At 41.7% G+C, this 15,837-nt stretch overlaps 2 protein-coding genes across 3 annotated transcripts; one reads left to right on the top strand and one right to left on the bottom strand.

Annotated features, from left to right (window-relative positions):
• Window positions 1-1,817: 1,817 nt before the first annotated feature.
• WDR53 (WD repeat domain 53) lies at window positions 1,818-9,129 on the bottom strand. 2 transcript variants are annotated; one of them, XM_026110647.2, is made up of 3 exons: window positions 8,995-9,129; window positions 6,293-6,782; window positions 1,818-3,178 (listed from the first exon to the last, which is right to left on the bottom strand). In XM_026110647.2, exons 2-3 carry the CDS (start codon window positions 6,767-6,769, stop codon window positions 2,591-2,593), a joined length of 1,065 nt encoding a protein of 354 aa, XP_025966432.1. In that variant the 5' UTR covers window positions 6,770-6,782; window positions 8,995-9,129; the 3' UTR covers window positions 1,818-2,590. The 2 variants fall into 2 exon arrangements, with proteins under 2 accessions (XP_025966432.1, XP_064373229.1); XM_064517159.1 differs by lacking the exon at window positions 8,995-9,129 and adding an exon at window positions 8,561-8,635.
• On the top strand, window positions 8,600-14,399 carry FBXO45 (F-box protein 45). The gene is made up of 3 exons (XM_026110636.2): window positions 8,600-9,162; window positions 9,343-9,699; window positions 11,754-14,399. The coding sequence occupies exons 1-3, from the start codon at window positions 8,902-8,904 to the stop codon at window positions 11,937-11,939; spliced, it is 804 nt and encodes a 267-aa protein (XP_025966421.2). The 5' UTR covers window positions 8,600-8,901; the 3' UTR covers window positions 11,940-14,399.
• Window positions 14,400-15,837: the final 1,438 nt, after the last annotated feature.

Genomic DNA, 15,837 nt, shown 5'->3' with positions numbered 1-15,837 from the left:
CAGCTGAACGTGTGGACTGATACCAGTAGGGGCAGCATGTGCCAGGTTATTTTTACATGAAGCCAAGGAACCAGTTGGTCAAGTATTTTTGCTCTCTCTTATGAGTACAGAATTTGAAAATGGAAGCTGAATCAGTGTCACCTATGTCCCAGTTCCTCAGTGACAGTGATTTTGTATCTTGGAACATACCTTTAAAAAAAAAATAGACCATTTTTCTTAAGTATAGCTGCTTACTTCCTATTTTTGAACCCTCTAGATTCTGAGTTGTTTATCCAAATTCAGAAATTCAGCACAAATCTCCCATTTAGGACTGGACCATAGCAGAGTGTGAACTAGGACTTCCCGTTACCCATAGGTGCTTGGCAACACTTCAAGAAGCTATAGGTTTTTGCTGATCAAGCGATTGCACAGAATCTTGTAGCAAAACACATGGGGCTAACAGCTTGCAAATTGTCCAGAATGGCATTCATGAAGTGGTGCGGCTTGTTGGTTGTCCCCCTCCCCTCTTAAATAAATAAAAGAGAAACAGAAAATCACTCATGAACTGCTCCCTTCCCATATACACACAATATATATTTACATCCTCTTTATTTCCCATGAAAAATTCCTAGGGAAGTAATTCATCTTGCTCCAGCCCCACCCTGTACACCCTCTTTTCTCTAACGGATTGTCCTTTCTTGCCCCTTAATGTATTATTACCACAACCCTTTAGTGACCTGTTTAATGTCTTGTTCAGGGACCGCAGAGACACGCCGTCTTTAGTCATCTTCATGGAGAACGAGAAGAAATAAAGCTGGAATAGGCTTGCACTCTCCTGAAGCGGTCAGCAGCAACATGGACAGGGGATCTGACTCCTGCTGGAGGTTGTTTTGCACTGAGGCTTTTTATAGCCTGTACATCCAAATATAGTTCATAGATGCACAGACACATGTTCATGAACATATTACATAGTGAATTATGCATTTGGATCACTTCCTCTGACCAAGTGATCCTGTCTGTCTGCATATATAAGATGAATTTAAAGGTGATGTGAAAGGGGTTATCTACGCTATGCTGCTTTTTTGCTGGTTTTAGGCTTTATTTTGCTGTAGTGCCTCTCAGTTCTTGTCTTGGGCCAAAGCCTCCTGGTGTTAAAGACTGTACAAGTGAATATATTTTTTTAAGTAAAAATAAATTTGGATGAGAACGACAAGTTGTATTGGCTTGCTGGGAATTGCTTCTGAGGATGAAGGACAGCAAAAACAAGACTGTTAAAATGTCTTCCATAATGGGTGAACAGCCAGTGGTACTGGCTAATTATTTGCAGGAGCTGTGTACATAAAGGCCTGGAAATTTTTTCCATCAAAAAAAAAAAAAAGGCAGATACTGTGAGCCTGGTAACACCATAAATACTGAAGACAGCACAAAAACCAAATCAGTTAAACAGGTCTTTAGCCAGTACAACGCACTCACTCCTTGCCTGTGAAAAGTTCAGGACAGCCTGAGAAAATAAGCAATTTTTTCTTTTAATTATCTGTCCACTGCATGGGAAATTTAGCATGAATTGAGCATGTCAGGATCTGAGGCATTCCCACTTAGTTATATTCTCCCGGCCTTCAACTTGCAAATTAAGAAACATTTCTAACAAGCTCTAAGGGCCGAATTCTGCTTGTTATATTTAGAACAGCTTTGTGAAACAATGGGAGTATTTGGGTAAGGAAGAGCAGTGCATTTGGCCCTTTCCATTTACTCTGTGATTGACTATAAAATACACTTTGTGAAACAGTTCTGCTTAGTATGTAAGATTGGTAATACTAGAGTGCGTATGAACACAAGGCTGCAATGAGAGATAAAGCATTTATTGAGACAAATGCAAAGTTATTTTTCTCTCCTGGGGTAAATAACATTTCTGAAAGCAAACTAAATGTGTAAGATGACTGACCAAGTAAACAGTTGTTAACATTTTCTCCAGTGCCTTTGCTTACAGTGTGAAAAAAATACAGTTGACAGTGACTGTTACAGGGATTTGATCATTCATTAGAGAAGTTAATTTACAAATGCTTTTCTAGTCTTAAATGACTGACATTTAATTAACACTGACAAATTAATGAAAAATACACTGCGTCCAATTTAAGCTAACTGTGACGTGGTTTAATAGGGAAGGTAAAGTAAAGCATTGAAATAGTTCATACTCCCTGTAAAAATGCAAGAAGCTCAGCCAGTTGCATCTCTATTACTGCTCAGCATCCTAATTTAGTATTGTAGGTTTCTCTGTTAAAGTGAATTTCTTCCTCCAACCTTAATTATATCAGGTCAGTTTTGAACTAACATTTTCCCAAATCTATTGAAACCCATTTCACTTAAATTTAAGAAGCAAATTGCCAACCCTACAAGAAACAGTTGCAGTGAATACTAACAGCCACTGAAAAATACAGTGCAAGGTCACTTACATCATGAGTATTTGCATGAAATTACACAGCAAATCCCTTGCCATTCCTGAGGTTGCAGGAGGTTTCATTGTTCAGTTCACTGTCAGCAGATTTAACTAGACTCATTTCAAACATCCTAAGAAATGATTCCTCACCACAAATTTCTTTAAACATTTCGGCATCTAAGCTTCTGGTAATGGATATACAGATATAGAACTACTCTGATCAGCAACTAATACTCTCTTAGAGCCTTTGATCTCTGCATATGAGATCCAGTTCACCTTCTCTCCATGTTCAATGGTTAGCCTTGGTAAAACTCTAGCATGTTCATTTGAAGCCATTTTGTTGTGCTTTCCCTCTTTTTTGGTGGAAGTAGGTGCCTGGGCCTTCTTTCTCTGGAGAGATTTTGCTGGGCTTTTCTGTTGTTTTCCAACACCACTGCTGACATCCCAGAGCAAGACTTTCCCATCATTTCCTCCAGTCAGCAGCCAATATGCTTCTGGCATAAAAAGGACCTGTGAGACTCCCAAACTGTGACCTTTAAATCCTAACTCATGTTCAAACTTAACACCGGTGACCCTGAAGATTCTGACTTTACCATCTTGAGCTCCACAACCAAAGATGTTGCCACATGATGCAACTGACAGGGAATGTGCAAGTGGAGGGTTAAAGAACTGGCCAGCTGACTGTGGATTGGCTTCTTCCATTTCACAGTCCTGCAAGTTTGTGGTCCACAGTGGGCGAGCTTTCTGTAGGTTCCACAGCATAACCTTAAAAAAAAATTAAGAATTAATAGTCGGTCAATTTTATTTCAAAGGACACCAGCTGCAGCATCTGATTCTTAAGTAAAATCAGATTCTTTCACTCATGTTAAAAGAAACAAATTCTTGCTCTAGCAGATCAAAGACTATGTATTCAGAGTGCAAGAGATGCAGGATCTATTGTGAGAAGTGGTTGAACCTCACCTGATAAATAAGGCAAATCTTTATGGCACGCTTTCCAAACTGTCATATGCCTTTCCCAACAGAGTAAATGACTCAGACCTTTACAATGTGAAATGAGTGAAAAAGCTGTTCTAAATGCTTTTACATTCATCTCAGTAGTAGAAATCATTATATGCTGCACATCTAAATTATTTAAAGAGAAGGGACACAGAAGTGTTATCAATGAATGAAGAGAGCTGTATCATTCTGAACTTTAGTTCTGTCTCTGTTACATACTTGTTCTAAGATAATCAATTAACTTTTTTTAAAAACGAAGCAGCAAAAGGCTAGCAGTAGTTCATTACCTCAGTTCTATGCAGATATATATGTATCTTTTATACAAAATGGGTAGATGTAATTCGTGCTATTACCATATTAGGACTGAGCACACTTTTCCTGATAAGATTTGGAGCTGATGGCGGGGGTTTTAGACTTCCTTTTAAAATGCCACACCACCTTCAGGACCCTCATGGGGCACTAACTGTGCCTTCAAATGAATCCTATGTCTGTTATACAGCTATTCAAGTATTATAGATTTATATTGCACCAGTTAAAAAACTACAAGTAATTATTTACAAAAAATATAAATATTTTATTATTTATAGTAATCGGAATTGATGATTAGTATTTTTAGAACCAACAGATATGGAAGCGTAAGTCAGCCTTTAATGCACTATTGATGTGCTGTTTGCCTTTTTAATGAGAGTTTTGATCTGTCATTAATAAACATAGTCTACCACTAGTCATCTGCAATAGAACTTTTACTTTAGTACCAAAGTCTTTAAATTGGGGGCCACAAAAAGAGTCATACTGGATCTGAATTTACCGAAGCCAAATTACACAGAGACATCCAAAATATATTAGTGATTTGCTGGCATTTTTCTGTTTGAGCACTCACTCTTGCAGCTCCATTAAAACTGCTTTGCTACTAATGAAAGGGAAAACCTTCCATAATGACTAAGCAGAACAGAGTAAATTGGAGAGATTGGGTCTAATGCTTAAGGCGAACAGTCCCGTTCTCATCGTTGATAGCGCTGCAACAGCTTTAGTGAATTCATCTGAATTAAGTGGGAAAGCACCCAAATGGTAACATGCTTTCTGAAAACCAGATATCTTCTGTCTTCATGGCACTCTCCCTGCTTCCATGGCCCTTTTTCTGAAAAAATGCCAGTGGCTGAAATTTCTATTCTCATGAACTAGTGGCTTCATCAAGAGTTTGATATGCAAGCCCAGAAAACATTTTCATACTTGTAGAGCTCATGACTTGTCCAAAGACCTGCTGCAGCACAATGCTTTAGAGTATTACAGCTCAGCTTCTCTGCGAAATGGTATATCCTAAAGACAGCCTTGATGTTTGTAAAAATGCTCTTTTTGTTGTACAAAAATGCTCATAAATTTCCACTATTTTGAGGTACTGACTTTCACCTAAAAATAATTTGCTGAACACACTATAACTAAAAATGTCATAGAAAATAACCAGTTTTCTTACACAGAAATCTTATATAAATGGCTAAAATTCTGATTAAAAGTGTCTAGCCATAGGCTTGTGAATTTGCGCTTAGGCACCTGAAAACACATAACCATTTTAAGGTGCCAAGCATTTACTGCTCTCAAACTGATATTTTGGTATCTCTGAAAAGAAGTTTCTCAAAGTACTTCATTTAAGTGTCTGTATCCACCTTTTCGCCAACTATGCTTGGAGATCTGTCAAAGTCAAAAATTGGAAGACTTCTGTTAATCAGCCTCTAATCAACTATATCTACTTACTGAATTTATATAAACCCTGGTCTTAGTATGGAAAAACACCACCTATATCAAAATGTATTCACCCTAATTGGTGTTAGATACACTTTAGTTTTAAGAACAAAGGATGGAATTGCTTATAGCTTAGTCAAAGAAAAATCCATCTTTAACACCACTAAAATCATGGAAACCTTTGGAGAAGTGGTAGTTCAAATCTCAGGTATTTTCCTTCCATTGGACACCTTAAGAGGAATCCTTATAACAGTGTTCTGAAACAGAGGAGATTGCTTATGTCTTTGCAATATTGTATTCTCATCGGACAAAAACTGGATTTTGCGGCGCTTGGTGGCCTCCAGTGAACTGTGCATACAAGAAGGGGAAAAACAACACCCAAGCATTTCCCCTCTCTAAAACAGGAATGTGGTCACATTGCAACCACAGGGAAGCAACTACAGAAAAACATCCGCTTTGGGTGATATTGGGTGCCACCTTTGACAATGAAACTCGACCTTCCACTAACTGTAGCCTGGTTCAGCATTTCTTCTAAAAATGGTTTTGTTAGGGGCGTGCAAAGGACAAAATTTCCACTTGAAGAAGGTAAAAAAGTACATTTAACACTTTCAAGATGATACTGTGAACAGAGGATAAAAAATAAATTTATAAAAATAGCTTACAGTGGTATGTACCACTTGGATAGATATTTATCTATCTATATTAAAGCATTCTTGCTAGCACCTTGTCAGCTTCAAGTATTTTGCGTTTTCCTAACTACCATCAAAATTTTGTTTGCAGCCATAATTGATTGCTAGAGACAACCCGTATTTTTGCTTTGTGAAACAGAGCTGATGCAGTCATAGTGTGCTTTGCACCACCTTCTGATGCCCTCCCCCTCACATCTATATTGTAACTATTAATGAAGACAAAAATAGCAAGAATAACTGCTGAGCAGAAAACAGCATTAATAGTCTTAATACTGTGTTAGCTTCTCTGCCAAAACTACTTTGGAAAGTTAAAGAGCTTTCCAGTGACTGCACGCTGTACACCCCTCACTCTTGTTCTGTTCAAATGTGGTGAAAGTGTTTTGGGGCCTCACTACACACTTGTGTAGTTTCTGTTTAGCTTCTCTAATAACCATATGTCTGCTTTTATGCAAATCACCTGCATGTCCAGTCCACAGGAAAGAAGGCTTTGTGGCCTTTGAGGTCGAAAGACAACAGAGGAGCAGATATTTGAGTGTCTCAAGGACCGGCTGACTTTCTTGTTTTCTAAGTCTATAATCTTTATTGTCCCAGAATCATCTGCTGCAGCCAAGAAATTGTCAGTCTCATTCACTGAAAGGCAATTGATCTCCTCTTCATTCACTTGGAAGCATTCAGTAGGCTCCTTAAGAGATCGAACATCCAGCAAACTGATAGTTTCTCCATGAGAAGTGTACAGCCTGGTAGGACAGGTGGGAGAGAACACAACAGAGGTAACATCATCTGCCTTATGAAGCTGGAGCTGTCCTGCTGGAATGCCTTTTCCATCCCAGATGGTGAGCTCGCCTCTTTCTGCTCCTGAAGCTACCAGCCCTTCCTTGTTTACGTTCAGGCACAGGATAGAGGAGGTATGTCCATCAGTCCATTTGACTGCCATATTTCAGGAACACCTGTGAAACAAAAAAAAAAGAACTGAGCTGAAGCTGTTCTCATTACGATGTAAAGCTTACGTGAAACTCTAGTGTCCAGTGAAAATAGACACCTCTACAGGTAAGTACCCAGATGGCATCTTTGGCTCAAACACTATCAACAGATTACATCAGCAACAACGTAAGGCGTTGGGAGAAGTGATTGCACATGTGCTCGTGAAGGACATGAACTAGGTTTGCTGCTCTGAAGTAGCTACCTAGGTGGGAATTGCTTTCTCTGCCATTTCTTTGCAGTGAATATGGATATAGTGTGTCTGACAAACTAGAGGCACGTTCCAAGTAAGGCTTACTGGAAAGGAGGAAGGGGAAGATGTTTGTAAACTGTTACAGTTTGTCTGCAGGGAAGTCCTACTGTTCCAGTTTGTGTGAGGTCCACCACATGTAAACATGCCTTTTATCCAGGTGTGGAAATGGTGGATAATCAGGATCTAACATCAATTTGTAAAGCAATCTTGTAATACCCAGAGTAAAAAAACTTGTCCTGGTGAAAGTGGGATAAACTGATTAATGCTGAAGTGATTATTTTAATTATGGTTTAAAAGCATACATTAGCATGAATAAATTTTAAATTGTTTTGCATTTGTACTTTGTATTCCCAAACTAATACAAACTTTGTATTCAAGGGAGTAGACAAAACAAGGGGTTTACACGATGGAACAACAGCTGAATGCCAGTGAGCTTAAGTTACCTTTTTATTACCTTAGAAAGTAATGAGTGAAGTACTCCTTTTTTTCTATTTTTTTGCATATGCAATTTTTATTCAGCTGGCTTTGAAAAATAGTTAAAATTAATTATATCCACCAACAGAATTTCAATTTTTTTGATTACATAAAATTACCAGAAGTGCCAGATATGTTGTTAGCAAATAATATTATGAATTTAATGTTAACCAATTAGCTGTATTCAGGAAATGGAGAAAATTATTTCTGGCTACCCTCTCCCACACTGTGGGACCTAGTACATCTCATTGATATACCTAGTTTCTGGCTTTTAGGAAGAAAACCTTCTCCCATTTGGGTTCTCAACATTTCAATAAATGAGCTCTTGAAAGAGAATTAGGTCATAATACAGTTAAGAAAATATCTTTGTATATTTAGAGAAAACTACTGCCATCAGGGGCTGTTTCAGTGTTTCAGGAGACTGGCTGTAGTTGCTTACACAGCAAGTTTAGCAAGTTAAAGTTTCAGCAGTAAATACTGTGCTCCGTATTTCTCCAACTCAATGCTTTTAATTATTTTAGGCCATTACTATGGGTTGCCTGCTTAAAGATAATACATTTTAAAGGTTTATTTGAATTCAGTGCAAACCCTGTTTATTTTAATCCAGTCGCACTCGGTAGAAGCACGCGTGGTTCCTGTACTACCAGTTTTGACACCCTGACGCTGCCACAAGGAGAAGGAAAACGGAGGAAAAGAGAAAGCTGTAAGCAAAACGAGAGAAAACATTGGAGAGAAAACACAGGAGGACGCTGCGGAGCTGAAGTCTAAAGCAAGTCCGGAGAGCAGCAGGACGGGCGGCAGGGCACAGCGGCCCGCGCAGCCGCGGGCAGGCCCGCTCGGGCCGCCCACCGGACAACGGGCAGCGGCGAGGCCGAGCGAGTCGCAGCGCGATTTTATTTTCGAGCCGTTTGCTGGCGTTTCGAGTCACGCAGACTTTCTGAGCCGCGGCGCCGGGCGCCGCGCCGCAGCCCCCCGCGCCGCCGCCCGGGCCCCGCACCCCCGGCTGCGCGGCGCCCTCACCTCAGCGGCCGCTCCCGCGCCCCGCCCCGCGCATGCGCGGCCCCGGCCTCCGGCGGCGCTGCCCGCAGCTGTCATGGCGGCGCCGCGCGCGCGCGCCCCCTCCCCGTGAGGCCTGTGGCGGCGGCGGCCGAGCGGGGCGGGCGCTGGCGGCCGGCGCGCCTGCGGCCCAGGGCCCGCCGCCGCGCTCCGCTGCCCGCCCGCGCTTCCGCCCGCGCGTGTCGCCGGCGCAGGGGGGCGAAGCCGTCGTTTCCCGCCCCCTCCGCGGCGCGGCGCGGCCTCGAGCCGCGGCGGCGTCGGGCGTCGGGCCCCGGGCCCGGCGGGGGGCGCCGCCGCCTGAGGCGATGGCGGCGGGCGGCGCGGGCGGCGGCGCGGCGCTGGCGGGGGGAGCGGGGTGGCGGCTGCCAGGGCGGGTGCTGGAGCTGGTCTTCTCCTACCTGGAGCTGCGCGAGCTGCGGAGCTGCGCGCTGGTCTGCAAGCTGTGGCACCGCGTCCTCCACGGCGACGAGAACAGCGAGGTGTGGCGCAGCCTGGCGGCCCGCTGCCTGGCGGAGGAGGCGCTGCGCACCGACATCCTCTGCAACGTGCCCACCTACAAGGGCAAGGTGAGCCGGGGCGGCGGGGGAGCGGCGCGGCGCGGCGCGGCCCTGGGCCGCGGCCCGGCGTCGTTGCGCTCCCCGCGTTGGGAGCCGGGGCGGGGGGAGGAAGAGGATGGGTATCGCCGTGCCGGAGGGGTCCGGATCATCCCTCCCTGCCTAAACGCCCTCTCCCTCCTGCTCCGCTAGGTCCGTGCCTTTCACCATGCCTTCAGCACCAACGATTGCTCCAGGAACGTCTACATCAAGAAGAACGGCTTCACTTTGCACCGCAACCCCATCGCTCAGAGCACGGATGGGGCAAGGACCAAGATCGGCTTCAGCGAGGGCCGCCACGCGTGGGAAGTGTGGTGGGAGGGCCCGCTGGGCACCGTGGCCGTCATCGGCATCGCCACGAAGCGGGCCGCCATGCAGTGTCAGGGCTACGTGGCGCTGCTGGGGAGCGATGACCAGAGTTGGGGCTGGAATTTGGTGGACAATAATTTGCTGCATAATGGAGAAGTGAATGGCAGTTTCCCTCAGTGCAATAACGCACCGAAGTACCAGGTGGGTGAGACTTGGCACAGGCTGGAAGCTTTGCTGTGTCTGACAACAGCTGTCTTCCAAGAATTTCTTCACAGTGTATAGCAGTTAGCTGTTTGCTGAACTGAGCTTAAATGGTGATCTAGAGCAAAATGTTCCCTGCAGAAGGTAAATAATTGTGGTGAACGAGTGTTTTTCCCCCTTAATTTAATGTTTCTTTAGATTACGTCTGTGTACGATGTTCAGTACAACTGGTTCTCTATTCTTTCCCTTACTGATGATAACAAATACACTTTTATTTCAAATATCAGATGAAGAACACACACTATGGGTGCTTCTTTAAAGACAATTGCTTTTTGAAGTAAAAGCTGACAAGGCTGTTCTAGCTATCTTAAGTAAAGATTTCCCTAGTCAGTAATATGATTTTGTGGTAGGTGTGTTATCTTTCTGTTACTCTGCAGTGGGAGTTGAGCTTAGTGCTTAGGTAAGAATCTTCCTGCAAAAAAGCTGCAGTGATGCTGAGTGCTGTTTGTTTGCTCCCTGGCAGTGTTCCTAAAGGCGACATCCTTGGTCTGGGATGTGATGTTCAGATAACTAGATGTTATTAAAGAGGAAGTGCCATTCTGTCTTTTTGTCCATGTAGAAGTGGTTTACCTTTGCTCTTCTGGCCACCTGCACGATGAGAGTTTGACTGCTAGATTTCCTCACGTTACAACTTCAGCTATATGCCGTGTAATTTCTGTCTCATAACGTCAGTGGTTTTGTATGAATGTTGACTCCAAGACTGCTCGTATTTCAGTTGCGGGTGAAGATTTGCTTAGTACCTTGTATCTGATATTGCTATATTTCACATGAAGGCTCACTGCCAAGCACTTAGCCTGATTTGGTCTGGAACTTGTACCTGCCATTTTTGCAAACAAAACCTAAAGTTAGTGTAGTTAAAGAGATGTAGCTTGCTTTCTATTTGCATGTTTTCTAACATGCAAATGGTACAGATACTTTCCAGACTGGACCATTTGTGGGCAGTTTCTGCTATCCTTGTATAGGCCTTTACGCAGCAACAGAGCAAGAAAAGTTTTAAAGCCAGGAGAACTCTCATGTGGACTCAAGGGTGAACAGTTCTTGCAATTGCTTCTTTCTCTTTAAAAATTGCTTGGAGCTCAGATTGTTGATCTTTTAAAGTATTTTATAATTAGTAAAACATGCACAGTGAGCTGCTTTTATGTAATATACTAGAAGTAACTATATGTTTGTTAGTGTTAGGAGAAAAATGTGTTGATTAGAAGAAAATGCCAACATTGCAGTTGGTTTGTGGAGAATCAGAAGTTTGTGCTATATCATGTTATGCTTGCTGCTGGTGTCTGTGACTTGCATTTACATTTGAAAAACGTAGTAGGTGAATGCAGGGAGTATCATGTATGTCTTGATCTGATCATCTTGCTGCATTCAGTGTTCATTTCAGTCGTGTGTATATATATTTTATTTTTTTTATACTTATTTTGCCTAAGCTTTGCACTGTAATTTCTTTCTGCCTTGGTAAAGGAATCCCTCTGACAGTGACAGTACTTGCATAGTCGGTAAAATATTCTGGTATATTTTGTACGTTGCACTTATCTTTTTTTAAAACAGGTTCATTGTCTTTAGAATTGCTCTTCACAGACATTGCTGGTCAGTGATAACAACCAGATACAGTGTTTGGGTAACTTTGGGTGGAGGCCATTACAAAACTTCCACAGGCTGCAGAATTCTGAAGCAAATGCAATATATTATGCTAATTCTCAGCGCTGCTGCAGTGTTGTGATGTAAAGGGCTATTTTTGTTACTGTGGTGGTGATTAGATATAGGTTGCCCATTGGAAGCTGCCAGTACAGGTATTCAGAATCTTACGTGTGAAAATTACGTGAAATGGAGAAGTTCCACGGCAAAAGTAGTGTAATCTTGAGAAAGAGGAAAACCTCACTTTGAGATGATCTGCTGTACTATACATGGGTTTTGCTTTATTTTTCATATCTCCATTTCAATATGTTGACCTTTGTCTTTTGTTTTGTTTTTCTTCCTCTTCTTATTTCTGTTTCCAGATAGGCGAACGGATTCGAGTTATTCTGGACATGGAAGACAAAACGTTAGCGTTTGAGAGGGGCTATGAGTTCTTGGGAGTTGCATTCAGAGGACTGCCAAAAGTTTGCCTGTATCCAGCAGTGTCTGCTGTGTATGGTAACACGGAAGTGACTTTGGTCTACCTGGGAAAACCTCTGGATGGATGATATGGATTGTTTCATTGGGATGTCAAGATGTGGATGATTCGGAGGAAAAATCTGCATGTTGGTTAGAGGGAAAAGTGAACTAGAAAAAAAAGTGTGGGTGTGTGTCCAAGAACCATTAAGGAAACCATACAGAATTTTGAAATGGAGGACCAGCCATACTTCAGGAATTGTGTTACATTTCCTCTTTCTACCAGGCCAGACATATCCTCAGGGTTGCAGTTGGTTTAGTGGGAAGCTGACACATGCATGTTGCAACAGATTTCATTGCTAAGATGGCAGTGTGTGACCTCAAATATTTAAGGAAGAATTTGATATAAAACTGCTTGAGGAAATTAACCTGAGATTTGTAAGTAGCGTGTTTTGTGAAAGACTCCCATTTTAAAACTGCTTGTTCCTTCCCTTCCCTCCTTTGGGCCGGCACGGGTACCAGAGGAGAGTAAGTCTGGTTGGGTTTTATTTACAATTTTTAATATACTGAGAAGCATGGTCTGTCTGGACTGCCCTTCTCTAGTAGAATGATATAAAATGTGTGCAGCTATTTTTAAGTGTATTTTAAAGGTTGTATATATATAACACGTTGAAAAGAACAGTTAAAAGAAAGAATTTGCTTTATTCTAACTGGGATATAACTTCTCAAAGGAAAAAAATACCCACTACGTGGCATCAGAAAAACCTCAGACAGGTATATAACATTCGTGTAAGGGTACTTCTTTTGTTGTATTGTAAAGCATTTGGGATGCTCTTGTGGAGTAAGGTGCTACATTGGCTCATTTTTGCGTAGCTGAAAGTTTCCATAGCTTTAGCAATATATTTGTTCTCTCTAGGAAACAAGAAATTTTCACTGAGTTTCTTTTTGCCAAAATTTGTGGTCCCTTTTAAGAGTGAAAGGTGCAACACTGTAGTGAGCTGATCTTCCTTTTGACACCAAAAAATACAGACTTCTAAAAGAAGTCTTATATTCTCTAATCACTGTTGTAAAATGAGACTTTCAAAATAATGAAGAATCAACATTCAGCTTCTGAGTCAAGATCTTATTTTCAATTTAAAGTTTCCTAAGGATTTAAGACTTGACTTAACCTGACTTAAATTAATTTCTTTAAGTAAATAAAATCCCAGGTATTCATCTGCCCATTTTCAGTCACGACTGGTAAAATTCTCACTTTCCTCTGGAGATTCTGGATCAGGTTCAGCATTTGGCTTTTCACTTGCACTGTTTCTCTAAAAACTTTCTACAAAACCAACCAACATGTCAGTGTTATGGCATTCTCCATACAGGCTGAAAAGGCTGTGAAGCTTAAGGGTGTAGTAAAGAGGTACTTTTTTTGGAAACTGTGTTCCTCTGAGGTTGAAAGGTCTGTAGAGATCTAAGTGTCTGTCAGCCTTCATACAAAGAAAGCTAATTTAGCCCCTAGAGTGGGTTCCCTTTCCATAGGGCATTGAATTCTGTAAGCCCTGTGGCTAACTCTTGACTCTCGTTTCTTGTTGGTGATGTTCCTCCAAGCTTAATAGAACTATCTGAACTGTTTCAGGATTACTGATGGCGTGTTTTTTAGGGAGGGAGAAGGAAATGTTTATACAACCTCTTTCTGTTTTATTTGTGCTAGAGAATGTGAATTGCTTAATATCAGACACTGATAAATCTCTGAGTGTGGAAGAGAAGGGAATTTCTCTTAGGTTGTTCATTTTTTCCCCCATTACTCAAGTAATGTAAGGAAAATGGTACAAGCAGATGACTGGGATGCTTAGTCTGCTGCTGAAGAACTATACTTGGAGTGCTTTTTACCTAACAGATAGTGAAGTTCTGCACTGGAACAGAGTATGTACATTATTACCATTTAAAAGGATTTTAAAGTATTTATTTGTTTTATGTGTAGTTTATTCCTTAAAGGCAATATCTGTTGAGGTCAGTTTCTCCTGTCTGCGTTAAAAAAACAAATGCGTAGTAAGACATGAAGGTGTTTTAAACGGTACTGAAAACAACTGAATAAATGAAGTGAGACTGGTATATGAGTACCTTTTGGAAAAATCTGTTACAAATGTTGATTGTCTGTAGACTGTAAAGTATGTATCTACATAGCAGAACCTTGTGGCATGAAGTAGGAAGAAAGGAAACGAAACCCTGTCCCATTACAGAGAAGAAAATCATCTCTTAGGTGAATGTATTCTTTGTGCAGTCTTGAAAGACATGCCCTCTGCACTTGTTCATGAATCCAAGTAGATGTAAGTAAACCCTGAGAACTTCCGAGGGATTTTATTCACAAATTAAGATTTCTTTCCATTCTTCAAATTGCGTCTTACCCTATAAATATTTTCCCTCTAAATTAGAAATGGTAAAAGTTCAACATTCCTTCCTTAAGGGTGGGTTTGGGGGGACTCACTTATGTAAGATTAAACTTATTACTGGAGACCAATGCTAGCTGTACAAAATATTAAAATAAACTGCTATAATTCAGAAGGAAATATTTGTGTGTATTGTTGTAATGACATTCATGATGTACTGATAGGAAAAATGGAGTGGTAGTTTGTGTCAAAACATTCTTACTGTCGAGAAGATGAAGATGTTACTGTGTGGTTTGCTGCACGAGTATTTTAAAAGAGAGAATCTGGCTAATGGTTATGAGGCTTTGAAAACTCAATAGTCTAATAACAATGCTTATGAAATTACATCTTCTGAAACAGGAATGCCCCTGTGTGACAGTACGGTAGGGAGTAGCAGCTAACAGCTGGAGATGTCTTGATTCGGATTACCTCTCATGGGTTGCACTGCCCTACTGCTATGCTGCGGTGCCTTCTGCCAGAGGACAGCTTCTCAGCTTCTCTCTGTTTCTTTAGCTTTCAGTATGGAAGTTCAATATTTCTCAATACTTGGTGGAGGCCGTAGGGACTGTAGTATGAAGGGGTTCTGCCCCCCAGCAACAAGATCCAAGATGAGCAGTGCTATTTAGTGAAAATAAAAGGTATTTTGATGTCAGACTTTCTTCACCCAATGATTATTCGGAGTATTGAACACTGCAGAAATGTTTTGAGAGTTTTGTTCTTTCAGGGAGACACGGAAGGTTCACTCACATTGTCAGCGTTCATTTAAACTCGGGCCATCACCTGAAGCAAGTGTGTTTGTGAGAATATTACGGAGTAAGCCTTCCGCTTGGCTGGTCAAGTATTTTATTATCCCGCATTACATAGATATGCTTACTTGAAACTTGGTTTTTGACTTTTTTTCTCGCCATCCTTAAAAATCACTATGAGAGAAGCAGCAGACCTAAGTATGAACAATTCAAGGTGGTTGTACTACTAGATCCAATTTAAATGTTCTCCATCCATATTTCATCTTAAATGGCCTTACTTCATTAAGCTTGTTATGTGTTCCATATGTGTGGATATATTCAACTGGCATAAAGTTAAGAATCTTGTCAAACCAGGCACCCCTTTGCTTGAAGATTTTTCCACTTGGTAAATCGTTTTGAGGCCATCTTTGTTCATTTTCCATACTTTGTGATTGGATTTCTTAGTAGAAAACAGATGGTGAGATTACCACTGAAAGAACATGGTCTCTGAGAGGCCAAGTCCACAGCCACCTTCAGAATAATTCACCCTGTTTTTGTGGCTGGGAGAGCATGATCATCTGTATCACCAAGGTCTCTTGAGACATTTTGAGCTGAGGTCCCATGCTGAAACAGTCATGCAGCTGGTACAGAGTTTTCTGAGTAATCTGAATTCCTAGATGTGGAAGAGGGTAAGGCAGCAAGGTCTTGTAGCCCACCTACTGCCATTCTGTAGCAGAGAGCTGGGATTTGGACACAGTTCTCCTCTCACCCATGAGCTATGGCCAGTATGCTTCTTCTCTACACCTCTCCTAGGCTTGTCTCTTTTGGCTATTGATTATACAAATATGGTGTAA

The sequence above is a fragment of the Dromaius novaehollandiae genome, chromosome 9, assembly GCF_036370855.1.
Source record: "Dromaius novaehollandiae isolate bDroNov1 chromosome 9, bDroNov1.hap1, whole genome shotgun sequence".
Lineage (NCBI taxonomy): Eukaryota > Metazoa > Chordata > Aves > Casuariiformes > Dromaiidae > Dromaius > Dromaius novaehollandiae.
This window is presented reverse-complemented; position numbering and strand designations above follow the sequence as displayed.

Coding starts and splice junctions, on each gene's coding strand:
- WDR53 (XM_026110647.2), bottom strand. CDS start 6,769: ATGGCAGTCAAATGGACTGATGGACATACCTCCTCTATCCTGTGCCTG. Junction 3,179..6,292: donor CCTGTGGACTGGACATGCAG/GTGATTTGCATA, acceptor TTTTTTTTTAAG/GTTATGCTGTGGAACCTACA.
- FBXO45 (XM_026110636.2), top strand. CDS start 8,902: ATGGCGGCGGGCGGCGCGGGCGGCGGCGCGGCGCTGGCGGGGGGAGCG. Junction 9,163..9,342: donor TGCCCACCTACAAGGGCAAG/GTGAGCCGGGGC, acceptor CTGCTCCGCTAG/GTCCGTGCCTTTCACCATGC. Junction 9,700..11,753: donor ATAACGCACCGAAGTACCAG/GTGGGTGAGACT, acceptor TTCTGTTTCCAG/ATAGGCGAACGGATTCGAGT.